Genomic DNA, 21,944 nt, shown 5'->3' on the forward strand with positions numbered 1-21,944 from the left:
TCAGCTCCTGACAGCCTGGCTCTGCACCCCCTGTCCTATCGTATTTTCCTCCACCCTCAGGTCGTCCCGAAGCCCCCCACTCCAGCCAAGCCCCAAAGGCAGGAACAGCTCTTTGATGTGCACTTGAACCTTCTTTGTCTCAGGCCATTCTCCCCATCTGGATCATCAATTTCATTCTTCTTCCAGCTAAGTCTTGGGCCATTCCTTCAAGTTCCCACCCTGATCCCACCTCGTCTAGAAAATGTTTCTCTTGCCACCGCCCTTTGTGGGGACTCCCTCTTTGGAGCTCCTACAGATCTGAATCATCATCACTAGGAGCACAAGATTGTCAGTTTTTGCTTCTGTGACATGGCAGGGCTCACCACTGAGGACAGGGACGCTTACTAGGTTGAGATGCTTGCTGGTGATAATGAATCTTCCTGATAACTGAAGGAAGAAGGCTTCCGAAATCCTCCAATTGTGCTATGACTGATGCCAGCTCTTCTATATTTTATTACATACACTCACATGCTTTTCTAAAATGTGGTACATTGAGCATAATTTATCAGGAACACCCTTCCTGCTGTAATAGAATGATTCTCCAAGTGGTACTGAGAGGCGGGGAATAAGGATGCTGCTGAGCCTGTCTTGCCAGTTCATCAAGAGGCTTCGTTGAGATGTGAAAGCATCCACTGCGATGCCTGGCATGTGGCAGACCCTCAGTGTGTAAGTTTGCCTTCCACCTCCCTTAGAGTGGCTTTTTCCCCTTTTAAATGTAGAGCAGGTGGTAGGTGAAAATAGCTCAGCACCTACTTATTGCCCTACTCTAAGATTTCAGGGCAAGGAATTTAGAGGCATAGAAAAAGGATTAGCTATTTCCAGTGAGTCTGGACTCACTCAACAGGGAAGGTATCCAGTGGTGATGCTTTGCAGCTAGAGAAGACCTGTGGGGTTGTTGAACCTCATTTACAGATGGGGAAATTGAGGTCCTGAGAGCTTAGGGCCTGCCCTTGAGGTGGCAGATCTCCCAGCTCTCACTCACCCCAGACATGTTTCTCATCCTCACACAGGACGATGTGTGATGCACATTCCTGTTCACAACATTTCAAGGGTCTCAACAGTTCATAGCAGCTCCTCTTCAGCTTTGTGGTATCCTTTGAGAATCCTTTAAAATGTATGGGGTCCTTCCCTGGTGGCTCAGTGGTTGGGAGTCTGCCTGCCAATGCAGGAGACAAGGGTTCGATCCCTGGTCTGGGAGGATCCCACATGCCGTGGAGTGGCTGGGCCCGTGCGCCATAACTGCTGAGCCTGTGCTCCAGAGCCCGCGAGCCACTACTGAAGCCCGTGCTGCCTAGAGCCTGTGCTCCGCAACGAGAAGCCATCGCAATGAGAAGCCCACTCACTGCAGCCAAGGGCGGCCCCCTCTCGCCACAACTAGAGAAAATCCACGTGCAGCAATGAAGACCCAACACAGCCAAAAATAAATAAATATTTTAAAATGTATGGATCCTCTGGCCAGAGAAATGCCTAAACTTTCAAGAGTTTCTCCTCCATCAGACCACAAACTCCTCAGGCACTTTTTCTGTGCTGGGTTCATCTTTGCCTGTCACCAGCATCTCACACAGGGCTTGTGAGCCCTTGTGTGTGACGAATCAGATGCATTTCACTCACACAGCTTTGTGATGACCACACCAGACTCGTGGTAACAGTCACGGAAACCAGGTACCAGGGAGCCTTCCTGCGGCTTTTCTCCAGGGGCACTGGGATGCCTTGTAAGGCGGCTGTTTCTGCACCTAACTGGGAACAGACTGACTTTTCCAGCAGACTTGGCCCCTGGCAGAGAGTGTGCTGGCTACACTAAAGTGCTGTACTTGAGATATAGTCATTGAGCATTTACTGGGCGACTTGCCTTGGGTATATGGAGATGAACAGGCTAGAAATGGATCTTTCCCTCATGGAGAACCATCTTGTGGAAGATGAAAAAAAGAAGAACAGAAGTAAATATACCATCACCTGGTCCAGGCAGAACAACCCTCTCCAGTGGCTAATCTCCACCTATTTCCAAGACAGAAAATAAAAACAACACTACACAATGGGAATCTGATGAAGACCCCAAACCCAAAAGTCAACACAGTTTGCTTTATTTTATCTCAATTGATCTCAACTCTCAAATATTCCAGCTTCAAAAGGTAAGATTAAGTACCATTAAGCCAGCCAGACCGGCATCGATTTAAAAACCCTCCTTGATACTACAGGATGGAGGAGGTTGCAGACCCTTATTAATCTCTTTGTTATCAGCATGATCTCAGCCTGCCAGGAGCCAGTGCACCTGATTCCCAATTCTGGCCACATCCACATCCCTCCGGTCCTCTGGCTTCTGTGTACCAGGCCATGGAGCTTGTATATAGCACCATGAATTACCCTGTTAACAGTGGGCTGGTCTTTTCTCCAAGGAATCAGGGAAAAGGAAAAGTGCGTTTCATCTATAACCAAGACGGAACTCAATGGATTTCAAATCAGACAATCATGTGGGAGCTGATATAAACCATCATATTTTCTCTCCTTTGGCCATGGAAAGGAATATATAAATGATTGCAGAATGTAGGTGGCAGGAGCTGTTCTGAGCTTCTCTCTGGAACTAACTCCCTCCTTCCTGCCCTCCCTCCTTTCCTTCCTTTATTCTCCAAACCAGCACTTACTCTCTGCCTGGCACTGTGCAAGGGGCTGAAAGTACAACGCAGCACAGATGTGAAATGGTTCTAGCCCTCCTAAAGCTACAATCTACCAGGCAGGAAAGGCACCATGCAAGAAATATGAACCGTGAGGAGGAAAATATAGAGGGCGCCGGGAGACTCTAAGACGGGAGTCTCACCTAGTGGTGTTTCTGGGAGTTGGTGGCAGGGCTCAATCATCCTTGCCTTTTGAGTCATCCACAAGGTTGTTTCATCGGAGAATTCTTTTTTTGAGCACTGGGCAATTTCCCAGATACAATGAGAAATCGTATCTGTAACTAGGTACTTTTTTGGAAGATTAACTCACTTACTCTCTATAGAAGTTTTACAAGGACTTGTGGCGGCTTTGCTGCCAAGGGGGCAGATAATGGTCACAGAGAGAAGTAAAGCAGCCACATCATCACAGCATCGACTTCAGTCATTTTTGGGGTCTACCTTTACGTGTTTTGCTAATCCCACTTTATTGACTTAATAGTTTTCTTTAAATCGACTCACTTAAAAACTTAAATGAATTAATCATCAAAGGAACCTTTATATCATTACCATAAATAGAATACCAATATCCCTTGCCCTAAATAGAAATTAATGGCAAAAATAAATACAATTAAATTCTTGGCTTCCAGCCTGCCCAGAGGCTGTCTTTATCTGAAGTAGCAGATTGGTTTTTAAAGGCTCCCCTCTACTTGCCTTCGATAGCCCCTAGAGGCCTCCCCCATCAATTCCTCTGCTTTTTATAACTGAGAATGGAGTTTGGAATGAGATTGCTGGCTGGGCAGGCCACCAAAACCACTCAGGAACCCCAAGAACTCTAGGGAACTGTAACCACGCATGCCAGCTGTGAAGTGGGGCCATTGGCTGTGCGAATGATCACTCCCAAGCCAAGCTCACGAGGGGACTTAATGACACAGTCAAGGAGTACTTGGCTGACCAGCTTCTCTGGAAATTTCTATCACATGCTCCAGCCCTGGGTCAAAGTTATTCTGGTACAGACATTGCGGCCTCCTTAAGCTCATTTAATAAATCAATTCAACCCTTGGTTAAGATTTCTCCTTGCCTTGGGACTCCCCTGGTGGTCCAGTGGTTAAGACTCTGTGCTCCCAATGCAGGGGGCATGGGTTCAGTCTCTGGTGGGAGAACTAATATCCCATATGCTGCACGGTATGGCTAAAATAAACCCAAAAAACAAAAACCAAGTTTTAAGACCTTCTTGGCCAAGAAAGTTGCAAAGAAAGGGTTAACTCTGAAATCAAGATTTAAAAAAACAAGCCTCATGGATGAGATGGAAAATAAACTGTATTAAAAAAAAAAAAGATTTCTCCTTGCCTTACTTCATGCCTCAGGCCTCATTTGTGGGAGGGTGAAAGGGAGAGAAGAAGGTTAATCCACAGGCCTAAACCCCGGCACCCCGGAAATGGCCAGGTAGACCTTCATAAAATTCAGGTCTTTTTTCTGTGCTTATCAAGCAGTTACTTTACCTGAGTCTCAGTTTACTCATCCATAAAATGGGTTTTTCCAGGGTTTTATAATGAAATAATGTATGAAAACCCCTAGTGTGCACACAGGCATCCAGCTGTAATAACAACCATTACTGATTTTTCTGACATCCTTTTGAGAGTCAAGGCCAACTCTGATGGGCAACAGGGATCCTCAGACAAGTTTCCCCTGGTTTGATGGGCCAAGGTCTTTGCCTTGGGCTGGGGCTCTGCAGAAGGCCATGAAACCAATTCTTCCCACCAGTGCAGGGAGTGTGTAAGCAAATTACCTGGGGTCTTGTTCTGATGCAGATTTCATCAGGTGTGGGTCTGGGGTGAGGCCTGAGAGTTTGCATTTCTACCAAAACTCCAGGTGAAGCCCATGTGGCTGGTCCGAGAACCGCACTTTGATTGACAAGGCCCAGTGGTTCTCCAAGTGTGGTCCTCGAAAGGGCCAGAGATATCAGCATCACCTGGAACTTGTTAGTGATGCCAGTTTTCAGGTTCCACCCCAGACCTGCTGAATCAGAAACTCTGGGGTGGGGCCGGCACTGTTTGTAACAGCCCCCAGTTTTGGGACTGCCTGCCCCTGGGAACCACAGCACTTGTTCACTCCAGTTGTCTTCTGGGAGTTGCCTGGCATGAGCCTAAATGGGGAGAGTCAGCTGTATCGCAGCAGGTTCCACACCAGCAGGAACTCCCTTCTCTGTTCCCTTGAGCCAAAAACACTAACCATGGCTACTCTGCATGGCTAAAACCGCAGCTAGGAACCCAGATCTGGGAGGGAGGGGTGGTCTGGGCTATCTGCACCCTTGGCCTCCCACCTCTCTCTCCCCTGCTTCCCTCCCCCACCACTCCCTGACTTCCATGCAGTTTAGACTTTGACAGAGACCTTATGGGCCCCTCCACTGAAGTTAGACAGGAAGGCAGGCCAACGAGTAGTTACAGAGAGTCCACGAAAAGTATGTTTGCACTTTCCAAGGTCCTAAATCCCAGGTGTTGGGAATTTGGGCCCCCTCCAGTAAGTGTAGCCAGATACGCTCACAACAAAGAAATGGTTTGTGTATCTCTAATTCCAGTCTACGTCCCTTTCTCTTTTTCTCCCTCTACTGCCTCCCAACCATGATTTTTGTACTATATCAGTTTTTGAATTAAATAGTACTCACATTGATGTTGCTTTGTTAATACCACAACTATGCTCTTCAAATAAATCAATGTGTCTTGAGCACCTGCCAGGCACTCTTCTGGCTGCTTTCATTTGTGTGTGTGTGTATGTGTGTGTGTGTGTGTGTGCATGTGTGTGTTTAGTTGTGGTAAAATACACCTAACATAAAATTTACCATTTTCACCATTTTCAGCTGTACGGTTCAGTAGTGTCATGTACATTCACATTGCTGTGCAACCAGTCTCCAGAGTTCTCATCCTGCAGACAAAACTGAAGCTCTGTGTGCCAACTGAACAGCAACTCCCCTCCCGCAGCTCCTGGCAACTACCCCTCTACTTCCTGTCTCCATGAATTTGACTATTCTAGTCATCTCATATAAGTGGACTCATACAATATCTGTTCTCTCTGTCTGGTTTATTTCACTTAGTATAATGTCCTCAAGGCTCATCCATGTTGTAGCATGTGTCAGAATTTCTTTCCCTTTTAAGGCTGAGTAACATTCCATTGTATATGCATACCACATTTTGCTTATCCATTCATCCGTTGATGGACATTTTTTGGCTATTGCAAATAATACTGCTATAAACACGGGTATAAAAATATCTGTTCAAATCCCTTCTTTTGATTCTTTGGGGTATATACCCAGGAGAGGAATTGCTAGGTCAGATGGTAATTCTATTTTTAATTTTTTGAGGAACCACCCTGTTGTTTTTCACAGCAGCTGCACCATTTTACATTCCCACGATTTATAATTTATTCCTCAGAACACTGTGAGTTGGATACTAGTAACTCCATTATACAGATTAGGAAACTGAGGCTCAGAGAGGTGAAGCCACCTGCCTGAGGTCACGCAGGTAATAAGTGTTTCATCAGTGATTAGAGCCTCAGTCTTTCCATAGCAGCTCCCAGGGGCTCCAAAGGTGTGGCCTAGTGTCCAGAGGCATGAGCAGTGAGTCTGGCTCATAGGGAAGACTTGACAGTCCTTACTGACCGGAGAAAAGGAAGGCCCCAGGCTGGCAGCTGGGAGAGGTTTACAAAGAAGCCCTAAGGGAGTCATCCTAATGACGCTGGAGGGTAGAGCTTTGGCGGCGGTACCCTCTGGGGAAGGGGCTGCGGAGCCTTAGCTGGCTCCACCCCCAGTGCTAAGGCTCCACCCCCAGTGCTGGATGGTCCCGGTCTTCTGGAGCTATTCGTCGAGGAGCTGCTGCTCTCGTGCTGCAGTCTAAGAGGCTCTCTGCCCGGGCCAGGACCTGTACACCACTGTGGGTTTCTCTCTTGCCCTTCTCTTTGCCTCTCCTGGGAACTAAACCTATGGACTGGGGTATAGTTTGGACATCAGGCAGAGTCCGCTTAGAGCTAAATCCCAAACTTAGGAACCTCAGAGGTGCAGTAGGAGGGGCTTTGCTGCTTACAGGAGAAGAACAAACAAAAGTCGCCTGATCAATTTACCAGCTCATTTTCTCCGGGTATCTTAGCCTCCCCGCTGCATTATTTAAGCCACGCTGGCTTTTACTAAGCAAGAATGTGTGAATTAATCCTGTGTAGCGGTCCTCCGAGCATGGCCAATATTCTTGTTCTTGAAACTGGAGATGGGAAGCCTAGCAGCAAGGACAGAGCTCAAGGGTGTGTGCCCCTCCCCTCCTCAGCCTTGCTGAGACGTTGCACCCGAGGGCGCGGTCGCCATAGTGCTTGGGAGGCTCGCCTGACATGCCACGAGTCCTTTCTGAAGTCCTAATGTTGCCAGCTTCCCTTTGCAAACTGTCTTTGTGGTACAGAAAATGGCCCAAGGCAGGAGACGGGAGGCAGTGGGGACAGGGGCAGGTGGCCCGGTGATTCGGGGACACAGAGTCACTATGAACAGCGTGGAGGATGGAGTCGGGCAATCTTGGCTAGCACCTCATTTCCTTGTTACTGGCTGTGTGTCCTTAGCAAGTCTTGGCACCCCTTTGGGCCCCTACTTCCTCATCTGCAGATGAGCAAACGTGGCAGCCATGAGGCTTAAGAGATTGCCCCGTGCAGCTCTCGGCACAATGTCAGCTCCCAGGAAACGGGCTCCCTGGGTCTGTACAATCTCCCTGCAGAAGCCTGTCCCCTCCCAGCCTACTTTCTTCCCTCCTTGCCAGGTTCCGGGAAGCAGACTGCACTAGCCCTTCTCTCTTTCCCCAGAAGAAAATTCCTCCAGGTCTTAATCGTCTGTGCTGTTTTTCTCTCCCATCAGTGTGTGTGTACGTGTGTGTGTCTACTCTAATGAGTTGGTCAAACAAATGTGCTCCAGAACCCCTCTGATGAGACCTGGTGGGGACGAAAAGGGGGCTGGACGGGAGGGAAAGGGGGAAGGTGGAGTGGGGGGCACCATTCCAAGACAAGATGCTGCGGATCTGGCGACCCTAAAGCGCATTGATCTTCTGGGCTGCCATATGGCTGCCGTTACGGCCTCACCTCTAGTTTCCTGTCTCCTGAGCTCTCTTCCAGCGTTGCTGCTTTCCGGGTTTCTCTCTCCCACAGACCTCTCTCTTTCCAAGCTTCACCCTTTGGAAATACGAGCATGCATATTTTCCCCACTGGATGTCATTTCGTACGTCCGTTTGGGAGAGTTCTACTGATTCCCTGGAACCTGGGTTCCCATCCCAGCTCTGCAACTGACCAGCTATGTGACCTTGGCCAAGTTACTTAACTGTTCTGTGCCTCAGGTTCCTCATTATAAAATGGAGATAATAACAATATGGACCTCATAGGATTGTGGGGAAGATTACAGGTGCGAACAGAGCTAAAGTGCTTAGGCTATCACATGGCATACAGCAGACCCGCCCCCAAAACATGACTGTTGTCACTCTGCTGGCGTCAGCCTCCACGGAGGAAAGATGTATGAGGAAGGAGCCCCTGTTTCTAGAAGCGATGCCCTCTGTTTACTCTTCAAGGTAAACTGAGACCCCAGACTACAGATTTCAGTGATCGGTAACATTTCCAAAGAATTGGGGTTGGGGACTCAGTTTAGGAAAAAAGATCACAACTACTATCTACCATTACCCTCTTTCAGGAAAGAAAGGACATCAATACCCAAAAGAAAAAAAAAAGAACAGCATCTCAAAGGATAGTTCTTGGGAAATGACAGTTGGCATACTTGAAACTAACATAAGTGTCATGGCTACACTGTGTTTTTTATTTTTATTTTTTCTTTTCTTTTTTCCTTCTGGATCACCACCCATCAGCACTGGGAAATGCTGATCTCAGGGTCATTTCAACCTCCAGCCATCAACTAAGAGAAGGAGGAGAAATTGTAGCCCGGAGTCTTAAAAGGGGACCAGGAAGCAGAGCTGAGCGTCTCCGTGTTTCTCCAACAATAAGAGCAAAGTGCTGAGGAAACTCTGTGACAGAGCCAGGAGCTTCCTTCTCACAGAGCAATTTCAGAACTCAAACACACACCCACACAGCAAGGCAGGACGCTGGGTTTCCAAGAGCAGCGAATCAGGATTCCAAGTGCTAGAAGTGTCCGGAGGAGCTGCTCCCTGCCGTGTGTAATACAGACACCCCTTGAGCAGTTCCCTTTGCCACTGCGAAGTCTGTGACAGCTGAAGCTAAGAAAATGCTGTGACAAACAGGTCCTGTCAGGACACTGGGCGGCTTCCTAGCCAAATGACCAATTGCAGGAGACTGGGGAGAATTTAAATCCAGCCCAGCTGCCCCCCAGGAGAGTGACTAATCCCAACACTTAAGGACAAGCGCCAGACCAGCAGTCACTCATTCACAGGGGACGGTTTCCCTGTGCACAGATGACACCCAAGCGTCTCACCTTGGGGCTTCTCCTGGAGAGGTGGACCTGTCCCTGTTCCCTGGCAGGAGGCGGCCACCTGACCACCCCCCATGGTGGCATTCATGTTCCTGCCCCTGCCTTACTCCTTTCACTGTATCTTTCCACCTGCCTCTTGAATTTGTTTTTGCTTGAGGCAGCTGAGAGGTGCGAGGCTCCTGAAACCCACTGAGGGTCCTTGCAGCTGCTATGAGTCTTGGCTAATCCGTCACGATTCCCTGGTTTGACCAGCGTTTGAAAATCATAACACCACTTAAAAGTGCTTAATAGAGAAAATCTTGGATATGACACACATCAACCTGACCTCTTACTTCTTACTCCCTCAATGTTTCAAACACACAACACAGCCTTTCTGTTCAGCATCCTTTCTGGGGACCAGCCCTAGGAAGGAAACAGTTGGCCCCAACTTAAGTCTGCTCTTAACGCCAGTGTGGAAGCCGTTAAGGTGATAAAGATGGACAGAGCAGGCACTTCCTCTCCAGGCAGAAGGAGGACGGGGGAGGCACCGGCACTGTTGGCAGTGGCAGGGCTAGAAAGGGCTCTCTGGAGAAAATGAGCTGGACAGAGGCTTGGAGGTGGGGCTCTACAGCTTTGCTTTTTATCTGAACTGACAGTGGGAAACTTATCACTGGGTCCTCCTCTTTTACAAATTAGAAGGTGCTTTCATTCCCATTGGCCTGTTCTACAACATTCTGAGACAATGAAAACTGTGCCCTTAACTGGGCTGTGGCCTCCATGTTGGATACACATGTTGGGAAAAGCAAGGGGCTTTCTGAGCAAGTGGAGGGTGTTTAATTGTTATTAGAATCGTGTAGACCTTTGGGGTCAGAAAGGCTGAATGCTTACTTTTGCCATGTGCTAGGCCCAAGTTTGTTCATCCTAAAAATACTTTATGGGCTCTATTTACTAAACCATATACTTATCACCAGGGGCTGGGGATAAGGGAAAAAATAAAACAAAATTGTTGAGTCCATCTCCATAGGATACCGTCACTATGGGATGCTAAGTGTACACACGGGAGAGGCAGCTACCCCAGACTGTCCAAGGAAGGTCTGGGGTCCTGGAATTCTTTGCAAAGGAGATGATACTAGCCTTCGCCTTAAAGGAGGAGGGAGGGGAAGTAAGGATGGGTGGGGTGTGGGGTTAAGAATAGTGTGTGCAAGGAGGCTGTTCTAGAAAGCAGTAAGAACATGTGCAAAGGCACAGAGGCATGAAGTCATGGTACCTTCCAGGGAACTGTGAGCAATACAGAATGTCTGGAGGCCAGGAAGGCTGAAGAGAGAGGCTGGGGCCAGATTAGGTATTACCTTGTACGCCATGCTAAAAGCAATGGGAGCCGTTAGAGAATTCCACTATCTCTGAGATCATTTACCATCTACAACAGCCCCAATTTGTAAAACCTAAGCAATTTTAAAATCTAGCAACCCCGCTTTACAAGGGGAAAGAGGCCCTGAGTGGTGAATTGGTTTCTAAGATGGATATCTATTTGCAATTTAAATTTGATGCTAGGAACAGTTGGCAACAAGGGCTTGGAGCAAGTCAGTTAAACACCAGACTTTCTTTCTGTCCTATTTTATCCTCCAATCATGTTTATATTTGAGTGAAGTACATGAGGACTGGGGCGAAGAGTGGGCTTTAAAAAAATGTTGCACGGCCTTGTGCGAATACGTGTGTTTCTTACAGAGTGCCTGGACTGCAACTGCCCAAGGTCATTTCCTTTCTCATCCACCTGGACTCATCCACTAAAAGGTGCACCTCACCTCATTCTCAGCTGATGGCAGTAGTTACCAGCCCACGGATCTGAGGGTCAGAGCTAGTCCTTCCTTGTCTATTACCTTCCCAGACAGTGTCTGATGTCTGGGGGGCACCAGGACCCTGACCAGGACCCTGACATGGACGGCATCAGTTCTGACCAGTCAGATGTCCATTTTCACAGGTCAGTGCCCGAGAGGGACCAGTTGTTAAGCATCTTTAACTATCACCTAGTCCAGGTTCCTGGATGCCCAATCTTGTGGTGTGTAGAACTGAGGAAGGCGTCTTCTACTGACATCAGAATCAGGGTTGCAATGGAATGGGAGTTTTCTCTCCTTCAGAAGCGTTAGCCCAAGGCCCCACCTATAAGTCTGGGATGCTTAGGCCCATGGCCAGTGAACTTGTCTGGCAAACCAGGGTATAGCATCACACTGAACTTTGACTGGACCAGAGGGGCACTTTGGGGAGACGAGCCCCGAGTCCTTCTCCAATCCTCATTACTCAACTTCCCTCCTTCTAAACCGCTGAGGGCAGGGGAGCAGGTAACTACTAAGTCAGACCAGGCTCTTAGGAAAACTGGGCCTTTGAAAGGATGCGGGGGGATGAGTTAGGAAGGCTAGTTCTGAGACCTATTATGTAATGTTACTGCAGGGGGCAAAGAATTCGTAGGACAGGGCAGTCTAGCACGGCAGTCAAGACAGGGGCTTTGGCTTCTCTTAGAATTAGGGTCATTTGCTTTATCACAAGCAAGTTATACAACCTCTCTGAGCCTCTGTTTCCTCACTGATGAACTAAAGATAGCCACCCTACCTAGCTTCAAGAGGTTTGGTGAGGACTGAGTGAGCTAGTGCTTTAAAGCAGTAAGCACGGTGTCTGGCAGTATTTGTGCTCAACAAATAGTAGCTTTTGGCGCCACTAGTAGGTGACCATTGGGTTGCCAGGAGGATGACATGTGTTAGCGTCTATAAAGCACTTGGAATAGCTCTTGGTTCATAGCAAGCACTCAATAAATAAATGAATGTTAATGACCACCATCATCTTCACCTTCACCATTGCCATGATTTCTGTTATTACTAGCTACATCCTCTTTAACAAGAGTTCTGTAACTGTTTTACGATTAGAGACCTCATTTGGGGACTAGGGCATTGGGTTATAAGTGAGGAGACCCGTGCAGGCTTGCCCTGTCCCTAACCAGCCAGGGTGTGATCTTGGATAAGAGATGCTACTTCTCAGGGTCAAATTTATCCTAATTGTAAAAAGAGAGGAGGTTCCTTAGGGGGAGCCCTGCCCTCCTTTCTCACCCTAAGGCTCTGTGAGTGTCAGCCTTCCCTAAGGATGTCGTGTATGCCCATCGCTGGGCCAGACCCCAGAAAGATATTTATTCAGTAGATGTTTACTGAATGCCTTCTGTGTGTCAGGTTCTGAAGGCATCACGGTGGGCAAGACAGCCATGCCCATAACTCTCTCTTGAAGGTTACACTCAAGACTAAAGCCCAGGGGATAATCAGAAAAAGAGTTTTAGCTTACGACTTGGTCCAGCTGACTCTAAATTTGGGGTGCTGCATGAGTTGATGGGGGCTGTTTTACCAAAGTTCCACCCAATCTCTGATTTAGAATTTGAATTCACTCTTTGAATGCTTTGAAGAGCATTTTACATTTTTTTTTCTCATTCAGCCCTAGGGAGACATTTCCCCAAGCAAGCAATTTAGAAACAGAACTTTGAAAATCATCACTTAGGAAGAGACGTGTCTCTAGGGAAATAGGCCCTGGAAGAAAACCCCTGCCCTTCATAACCCGTTATATGATTCCTTGGGCAGGACAGAATTTCTGAGATCACCACAGCAAAAGCCTTATTTTATAATAAAAGGAATCAAGAGTTTAGCAAAAATATATCTCAGTTTTGTTCCTCTAGACGATACACATGAAGTTGTCTTTCCTCTTTTACTTCTCATGTATTAATCCTTGGAAAATTTACTTCAAGAAGAGATTTTTCCTTCTTTCTTTCCTTCCTTCCTTCCTTCCTTCTTTCCTTCCTTCCTTCCTTCCTTCCGTCCTTCCTTCTTTCCTTCCTAAAAGATCACAGGGTGCCACCATTGCCTTCCAGAAACAGCCATCCTTTCACAGAACTGTCTTCTCCCAGGGAGTGGTACTGGCAGGTAATTTGTAATCTTCCCTAGCACAGGTCAATATCAAGTAGGGGAAGGGTGGGCAGGGCTGGTGCAATAGCACCGTGGTCTCGAGGATGATCCCAGGTCTCCCGAAAAGGCAAAGCATAGGGTGAGGAAGATGAGTCCTGCTCCTGGCGCCGCCTCACTGGCCACTGTACTAGGGCACTGAGCCCCCGCTGGCTGCTCAAAGTTGGGGTGCTTCCAAGGATTAAATAAGTGACTGAGCTTGAAACTTGGCTTGATATAGGGGGCTGCGGGGATGCTGGTCCTCTGTTTCATGTCCTTCCTCCCCCAGTTATGGCAAATCCCAGATGAGTTAACAGTGTGTGGGGAAGACTGTGGGGTGGGACTGGAGGAGGGGCTGCGGGAGAGGGGTCTCAGGCCTGGGTCAGGATCGGTCAAGAAAGGGGTCAGCCTGCGGACAGGGGCACCAGAAGGGGGGATAATGTCACACCAGATGACACAAAATTGTTAGACAATTTTCCCCAGTGTGGGCCCAAGCAGGACCCCCCCCCCCCACAATGAAACACAGCCATAGCACAAGAGCCCTGGGATTTAAATATATATGTAAATGCCCTTCTTAGCTCAGGCCTTGCAGCTTATTTCTGGATACCGTTAGAACTACCTAATGTGGGGAGGTTGGCAGGGAAGTGTAGCATTATGTGCAAAGTGATTTGTTGATTGCATTTGAAAACTTAAAAGTCACTGGCCTATAGAAGAAATTCGGTAAAAGTTCAGTGTATGGACAAGCGAGGGATGCCTGAATGGGTGCAGCTCTTACGTTTTCATAGCAGAACAATGGGCAGCTGCTGGTCCTTCCCTCACATGTCAAGGTCAGCAAGGGGTCTGGGCCAGGCAGAGCCCACATCTGGGAGAAGAGTGTGGGAGCCGAGAGGAAGACCCTCCCCACCGCGTCCTCCATCACCTCAAGACTTGTCTTGCCTGATTTCCTTTCCGATCCACGTTTTTGAGGCGAACAGCTACAGAACGTAGCGTTTCTCTATCTCCGCGTGGGAGCATGTCGTGTATTAACTGAACACTATTTGTGAAAGTTTTCTGAGCTCTTGGGGAAACCAAGAATGAGGAGGAGGGAGAGGCAGAGAAACATTTGGTACTTGAAGAGCACTGGAGTTCACAGAAGGAATTCTGCGGTGGCCAAGATGGGAAGGGGCAAGGAGAAAAGGAAAGAGCAGGTAGTGGCGCCTGCCCCGGGTTTGAGTCCTTAGGGCCTTGGCATCCTGGACCAGGACTGGCCTTTCCCTTTTGAGGGATCTGTCAGCTTAGCGAGCCCTCAACTAGCGCTGATAGTGAATGAAATAACAGATGGGACAAAGGAGGGGCGCGCGCGGTGCGGGACTAGCCCCACGGAGGAAGGGACTTTCTGCCCACTCTGCGACCTCACTTTCTCTCCGCCCAGGGCCAGGAGGCTCTCCAAAGGGCCCCTCAGAACCCTGGCTGCACACTCCCCCTCCTGCCTATAGCGGGTTGGTGGCTCTTTGTAGCGGCGAAGCGGAGAGGGGCCGGCCCAGGGGCGGGGCGCGACTCTCAGCCTCCAGGACCCACAGCAGGTGCGTCCCGCGCCGCAAGCGCGCACTCTTGGAAGTCCGGCGGCAGGGCAGGGGCTCGCGGTCCCCCCGCTCCCCACGGAGAGATCGGGAGAAAAGCGAGGGCTAGACCGCGTGCTAGGCATCCTCCTCCCCAGCCCCCGAAGACGAGAGGGCGGTGGTACAGACTTTCCCGAAAGGTCTCCATCGCGGCGCTGCGAGCGCACAGGAACCCGGGGGCACAGGGGGAGCCGCGGGATTAGCTGAGCGCCCAAAGCCAGGTGAGGGTGGGGAAGGGATCTCAGCTAACCCCTGCGCGCTCCGCCTCTAGCGGTGTCAGCCCACACCCCTGTGCTGGGCTCCCGGGCCGGCGGGAGGCGCGTGTGCGTGTCTGTAGGTACTGGGGACACTCGCCTTCCCGGGAGCCCGTGAAGAACCCCGCCCTCCGCCCCGGCCCGGGGATCCCCTCCCCCAGCACAGAGATCCCCGCGCGCCCCCTGCCCACTTTGCTCGGGCGAGAAAGCGGCCGAGCAGGAGACAAAGAAACTCCTGCCTCCTCCACTCTCGGCCCCTCCGCCCGCCCCAGACACTCCCGGGCGCCCTCCCTCGACCCCGGCGACAACGCGCGCGGACATGCAGAGGAAAGGAGGCAGGGTGGGCGAGTCCGCTCCCCGACGCGGTCCAGCTGGAGGCTGGCAGTGCTCCCTGCCCGGGGGCTCCCAGTGGCAGCCGCGCCCCCACCCTCCGCTCCCCAAACAGTCCCGGGCTCCCTGCACAGCCACCCCCGGCCAAAATCGTCCCCCGGCTCTCCAGCGGAGCGACAGGGGGGCGCGGCGCACACAAAGCGGGCGTGAGGGAGGATACGGAGTACCGGGGTGGTAAGAGATCCCGCCAGGGCTCGGCACGGGCCCAGGCGCAGCTATTTACCCGATTTCTTCTTCGATCTCCGAGATGTCTGCGAAGATGAGGAAGACCACGAGCAGCGTGAGCGCAGCCAGCATCCAGCTCCGGAACTGCAGCTGCATGGTGGGTTCGCGCCCACCGGGACCCACGCGGGCCGGCGCAAGGAGCTGGGGCTGGAGGGCGCAGCGGCAGGCGCGGGAGCCTCCGCGCGCGGCGCCCAGCGGGGCAGACACCCTGCGCTCCGGGCGAGTCCGGGCCGGCGGCGGCGGCGGCGACAGCGGCAGACAAGGGTTGCTCAGGCGCGGCGAGCCGGCTCGCTCCCTCTCAGCTCCCGTCCGCCCCTCCTCTCTACTCCCCTCCCCTCCCTTCCCCCGCCCCGCGCGGGGCTCCGCGCGCAGTTTGACAGCTTCGCTCAGCTCCGCTGCCCTCCTCCTCCCACCCCAGTCAACTCCAGTGTCCAGACTCCCGCCTTTGCTTCTCCCGCCTGGCTTCTTTCAGCTCCCGAGGGCGCTGGGATGTGGCCGGAGCCTGCCACTCCCCGCTTAAGGAGGCTGGGCTCGGGGCACCGGGTGCGTCCGCGTACAGAGCTGAGCCCAGGGAAGAACGCGCACCGCCCGGCGTACCCCGCCGGCTGGCAAACGCCCTCCCTCCCTCGCTCTTTGTCCAGCGCCCTCGGTTTCTCACAAAGTTTTCCCGACACAAAGACTAACACCTGGCGACAGCCCCCGCGCGCGACGAGGAGGCCGTTTCAGCCAGGCAGATGTTTCAGCAGTTGACGAATTAGGAGAGGTGGTGGAGGAAGGGGAGGGGAGAAGAAATATCCAGGACAGGCCAACTTCGGCAGAGATGCAGATTGCAATTTGTGGGCGAGGTGCTCGACCGCCGAGAAACCACCGCCTTCAGGCGGTCATCTTGGTCTCCATTGATAGACCCAAGGAGACCGGGTCCAGAGAGTCCCCTGAGTTGACTGAGCTCTTGCAGCCTTGCCTAGAACCCTGGCTCCTGCTGGAGTGACTGCTCTACCCACAATGGCAGACTCAGTGCCCGCCCTGCCTGGGCCCTCGCGGTGCTAATTCTGAGCTGGGCTTCATCTTACCAGCTCTTGCCCTCTCCTGGCAAAATCAATAATCCCCGCCCCGGAGTCTTATCTTGATCTAAAGGTCTGCTAGAAAATATGGCTCCCACAAGGGGTAATGCCCCCCGTGCTGAATATTTTATGCTTCCCCAACCTTAGACAGCTTAACCTTAAATGACATTTTGCACCAACCATTAGCCTGGGGTGGGAAGGGCCCCATTAAGTTTTACTGGAATTAGATAATTACCCAAATTTTCTTTTTCTTGCACTAATTGTAACAATCCTGAAATCAGGAAACTTCCCAGAAATGACAAGCTGGTTATGAAAGTGAGAAGCTACATGGAATGTCCTCTCTGGAAAGCCCTGGTGAATGAGTGGGAGAAGCAGATTGGCTGTGGCCCCCGGGGCCACCCATACAGAGCCAGGTCCCAGAGGGGCTTGGAGAGGAGCTGGCGGTGTCTAAGCCCCTTCGGAAGAACCCTGGTTTGGTAAGAGGGCCTTTTTGATTTCCCCTCCAGAGCACTGGCTGTGCTCTGCCTCTTTGCCTTCTTCTGCCTCTTTGTGTGTAGGAGTTGTATTTGTTATCATTTTGCCTTGTTCTGAGATGAATGGTTGGGATTGTGGGATAGGGAGAGGACAGAACAGGATACAGCTGTTATGCTGCCTAACATTTCAATCACTCATCCATTCACTCCGTCACTTGGCAGTATTTATTGAGCATCTACTCTGTGCCAGGCTCTGTGCTAGGGGCTAGAGAGAGCATAAGAAGAGAGAGGCACATGTTTCCTGCCCTCTAGTGGTTCATGGTTCACGAGGAAGACAGACCTGGAAATTTGTAGTTGTGGTAGGGGCTGTGAGCTACAGTACAGCTATGGCCTCTTGAATAGCTTATAATTGATTAATAAGATCACCTGCAAAAGCAAGAAGGAACTGGCTGGCCTCTCTCTCCCCAGCTCTCTGCTTCTCTATCAACTACACCCTTACTATGCGGAACATCGTGGAGAGATTGCCATGATCCTAAATTTATCCCAGGTCAGGTAAACGTCACTGCTATAAGCACTGCTACAATAGAGTCTATTTCCACTTCCTATTAGGTGACCCATGTTATCATCCCAGCCTCAGAGGCTTCCTTCTTTGGACTCACTTGAGGAGTCATTATAAGTGGCCAGGAGGAGTAGAAACTTGGTGAATAGTTCCATCCCTTATAGAGAAATCCTTGTAACCAGACCCAAAGAGCAACATCCCTCAAGCTCGTGCTGCTGGGAAGTAGCACGAGCTTTGTAAGGTGGAGGCTGTCCTTGCACTGAGAGTCATTGAGACGGGATTTTACTCGGAGAATAATAGGGAACCCTTGTGATAGTTGATTGTGGAATGCTGTCCCTAAGCACTTGGGCTTGAGTCTGTGTGGGCCAGCTACTCTTACAGTGGTCTGTGTACATTCACCGCCCCTTGCAGCTGTCTCCAAAAACTGAGTTTGTTCCTGGCATCTGGAAAGAGGAAGAATGATTGGATCAAAGGTGTCACGTCTGCTGATGCTGGGTAACCTGCAGTGTGGGCCCACGCTTGGCTTGGCCATCCTGACCCCTCCTCTCCTTCTGACCCCTCTGTTTAAGCGTGACTTTTTCCTGCCTTGGTTTGTCCAAGAAACTGGAAGGTCCCACAGTAATCATTTCTTTAAGCTAAGTCATTGAATGTGTGGGTTAAAATATAGGAGTTTATGGGAGTGGCAGCAAATGAAAAGTCACTACTACCCATTAACATTTTAGCTCAAATTAATAGAGTCTATTAGCTATTCAGTCACCTCATCAGGCCCCGGGAAGTGCATATTAATGAGGGAAAGAGGAACAGGAAGCTCTGCAGAGCCCTGAAGGGGCTCAGTCGAGTCACACTCAGTCATGGGGCGGTCCCTTCTCATCCCTGACACTGGCTAAGGGCATGCTTCCCCTTCCAGGGTCCAACTTCAGGAGTGGGGACTGCAACCCAGAGCTGAAACTTGGAGAAACTCAAAATTGCATGTACCATTTACACATCTAACTAAACTCCCTCCACCTCTCACCCCCAGATATATAGACTTTTCACCAGAACTACTTCTTAGGTGGTAATGAAGAATCCTTTTGGCAATCCTTTCACATGGGTACCACCTTCTTCATGTTACACTGGAGGAAACAGAGGCTCAAAAGAGGCTAAACTGCCCAAGATGTTTCACCTGGCAGAGAGGAAATTTTAATTCAGTTAGGCCACCCCGGGCCTCAGCAACTTCTGGGATCAGATTGCCAAGGCCCCCTCCAGCACTCCAGGCAGCTCTAAATGGATTTGTAAGCTACCATTGCCTTTGATTCTTACTGTATCTTCTTAGTTCTGGGATGTCAGGATTCAAGGAACAAATTTATCTTCACTCCCTGCACACCCTTCATCATTGGAGAGACCATGATCGTAAATCTCAATTTTTGTCTTTCCACATGAAAGAGCCTAGGCCTTTCAGTCAATCCAAACTTGTTTTAAAAACTCAATAATAAGTAATAATTTTCTCATTCGGAACTCTTACCTCTATCACCCTTGACCTCTCTCCGAGAGAGAGAGAGAGAGAGAGAGAGAGAGAGAGAGAGAGAGAGAGAGAGAGAGAGAGAGAGAATTTTGACATTTTTAACATTTTAGAATGTTAACGACCTGCAAAGTGGTAATGACCTGACTTTTTCATCATCTCTGAAGCAGAAACTGTGAACAGCTATCGGTGGGACAGGGTGGGTTGGGGGGTGTAAGGAAGTAGAATATCTTAGTTGGAACAGACTAATAGGCTGTTGTGTTTCTGCACCTCCAATAGCTGAGAGAACCTGCCTTCCTTTCTGAAATTTACTCTAAATTTGAATGTTCTCAGAAATGCAACTTTTCACCCTTCAAAATCAGAATCGAGCCATAACAAGGAAAAGTAAACAGGCACGTCTGCATTCCATCTGTAGCTTTTGTAATTGGTAAAACTGTATATTAGCCAAAGAAAAGAAGGAAATATATCCAGGCAATTGCTGTAAATGTTTCTGGAATTATCAGCAGGAGATCTTGGAAGGGACTGTGCTCCCCAGAGAATTGGAGGTGTTAGCAGAGAGTGGGGAAATGGTTCAGTTTTGCTGGGATTTTTCTAACCCTTCAGACGGTATTAAAGGTAGTTTGAACCAAAGCATGAAGTCAGGTACCAGATGGCAACGATAAACCTAAAAGAATATCCTCACTTTGCTGTATATCTGAAACTAGCACAACTTTGTAAATCAACTATACTTCAATAAAAAAGGGTTTAACCAAAAAAAAAAAAAAAAAGGAATCATACAATTAAAAAAAAAGCATCCATGATACCAGTCCTTTGTCAGATACACGTATTAAAAATACCTTCTTACAGTCCAAAAAAAAAAAAAAAAAGTATGTCCTTTCTCTATTCTGACCAGTGCTTCAGCGAAATTATCACTGCGATCCTGGAATCAGCTTTCTCTGAGTCAGCTCACCCAACTTTGCTCAGAGTCCAGCATGACCCCTCACCTGCCACCACTCCTTGAGGCATCTGAGGAAGCTGGCCCGAGCCGGCCATCCCTGGCACTCAGTTCTGTGTCTCTTCTTTTAACCTCAGTTTGGATCATGGACCTCCATATTTTCAGAGCTGGAAGAGTGGGTAGAGACAGCTCCTGACCACTCATTTACTTAAGTGTTGCTGCATCACCTGTCATGTGTCTGGAACTCTGCCAGAGGGCTGAGATGTAGTGGGGATCCGTAGGTACAGTTTCTGCTCTTCTGCAGCTTGGAGTCCTGGGGGATTTTACAGATGGAAAACCCTGGGACCCAGAGACAAAAAGACTTGACCACAGCCGCACTGCTAATTTCAGAACTGAGAACAGAGTTCAGCTCTCCTGTCTTCTAGTTGAGTTCAGTGTTAGCTCTCCTGCACATACCAATTTTATTTAGTTTTTCACAACATTTCAGTGAGATTGTAAATTCTCAAGGGGTGTGGACCTCTATTTCTCTTCTGGTCCCATGTTATCCATTATGGTAGAAACCAACTCAATACCTGTTCCAGCCATGGCCAATCTCAAGCCCCAACCATCACCTCACTGAAGGCAACGTTGCGAAGAGTTGATATAGTATTTCTACCATGTACAGACCATACATGAAATAATCTCAAGAACATAGATAAGGGACTTCCCTGGTGGCGCAGTGGTTAAGAATCTGCCTGCCGGGCTTCCCTGGTGGCTCAGTGGTTGAGAGTCCGCCTGCCAAAGCAGGGGACACGGGTTCGTGCCCCAGTCTGGGAGGATCCCAGATGCCGCAGAGCGGCTGGGCCCGTGAGCTATGGCCGTTGAGCCTGCGCGTCCGGAGCCTGTGCTCCACAATGGGAGAGGCCACAACAGTGAGAGGCCCACATACCGCAAAAAAAAAAAAAAAAAAAAAAAAGAATCTGCCTGCCAATGCAGGGGATACAGGTTCAATCCCTGGTCCAGGAAGATCCCACATGCTGCAGAGCAACTAAGTGCAGGCACCACAACTACTGAGCCTGAGCTTTACAGCCCGCAAGACACAACTACTGAAGCCGGCGTGCCTAGAGCCCGTGCTCCGCAACAAGAGAAGCCACCGCAGTAAGAAGCTCATGCACTGCAATGACGAGGAGCCCCCACTCGCCACAACTAGAGAAAAGCCCACGTGCAGCAACGAAGACCCAATGAAGTCAAAATAATGATAATAATAATGATAAATAAATAAAAATTTAAAAAAGAACATAGGTAAAATGTAGAAAATAAAATTAAGAAGTGATGCATTCTGAGTATGCATTGCCTTTAATATAATTTATTAATGTAAGTTTATATACTTTAATGTTTAATGACAGCCCTGTTTAACAATCAGGCATTTCCAGCACAACACCGGTGACCAGTGGCAACAGGAAGTTGCCACAGTCACATCATCCTGGTGAGCAGGTTTGGTGAAATACCATTTCTAAAGTAGACTGCAGATGGGATAGTCTCCAAAGCCATGATAGCATTCATCAGAATATCCACCTGCTGGGATCTTAGCACAAAACACTGGTTAAAGGGGAGTGCCCCTTGGCCCCAAGTGGGTTTCTTGTACAATGTCCCTTTAGGAGTCCTCTTCTACTTCTCCTCAAATGTATTATTTGTGGTTGTACGTCTTTTTTTCCCAGTTCCCCAAGTCAGGTTTGATAAAGCAGATTGGGAAAGTTGCAGAAGGATCAAGAGGCCAGTGGTTTTATGAGTGAATTAGTTTGGATTGAGTTTAGCTGCAAACAACAGTAAACACAAAATGCCCAAAACCAAGTTTTTTGTTTTTTTGTTTTTTTCTCATGTGTGAGTCTCC

At 49.4% G+C, this 21,944-nt stretch overlaps 1 protein-coding gene across 2 annotated transcripts in view; it reads right to left on the reverse strand.

Moving 5' to 3' along the window:
- The window catches only part of ST8SIA2 (ST8 alpha-N-acetyl-neuraminide alpha-2,8-sialyltransferase 2), a 58,415-nt gene extending 42,770 nt beyond the window's left edge, over positions 1–15,645 (reverse strand). For both annotated transcript variants that reach the window (XM_060170567.1, XM_060170557.1), the window contains exon 1: positions 15,548–15,645. In XM_060170567.1, the coding sequence (XP_060026550.1) occupies positions 15,548–15,645 (98 nt within the window). The remainder of the gene's footprint in view (positions 1–15,547) is intronic.
- Between the last annotated feature and the right edge of the window lie 6,299 nt (positions 15,646–21,944).

Source organism: Lagenorhynchus albirostris, chromosome 1, assembly GCF_949774975.1.
Source record: "Lagenorhynchus albirostris chromosome 1, mLagAlb1.1, whole genome shotgun sequence".
NCBI lineage: Eukaryota > Metazoa > Chordata > Mammalia > Artiodactyla > Delphinidae > Lagenorhynchus > Lagenorhynchus albirostris.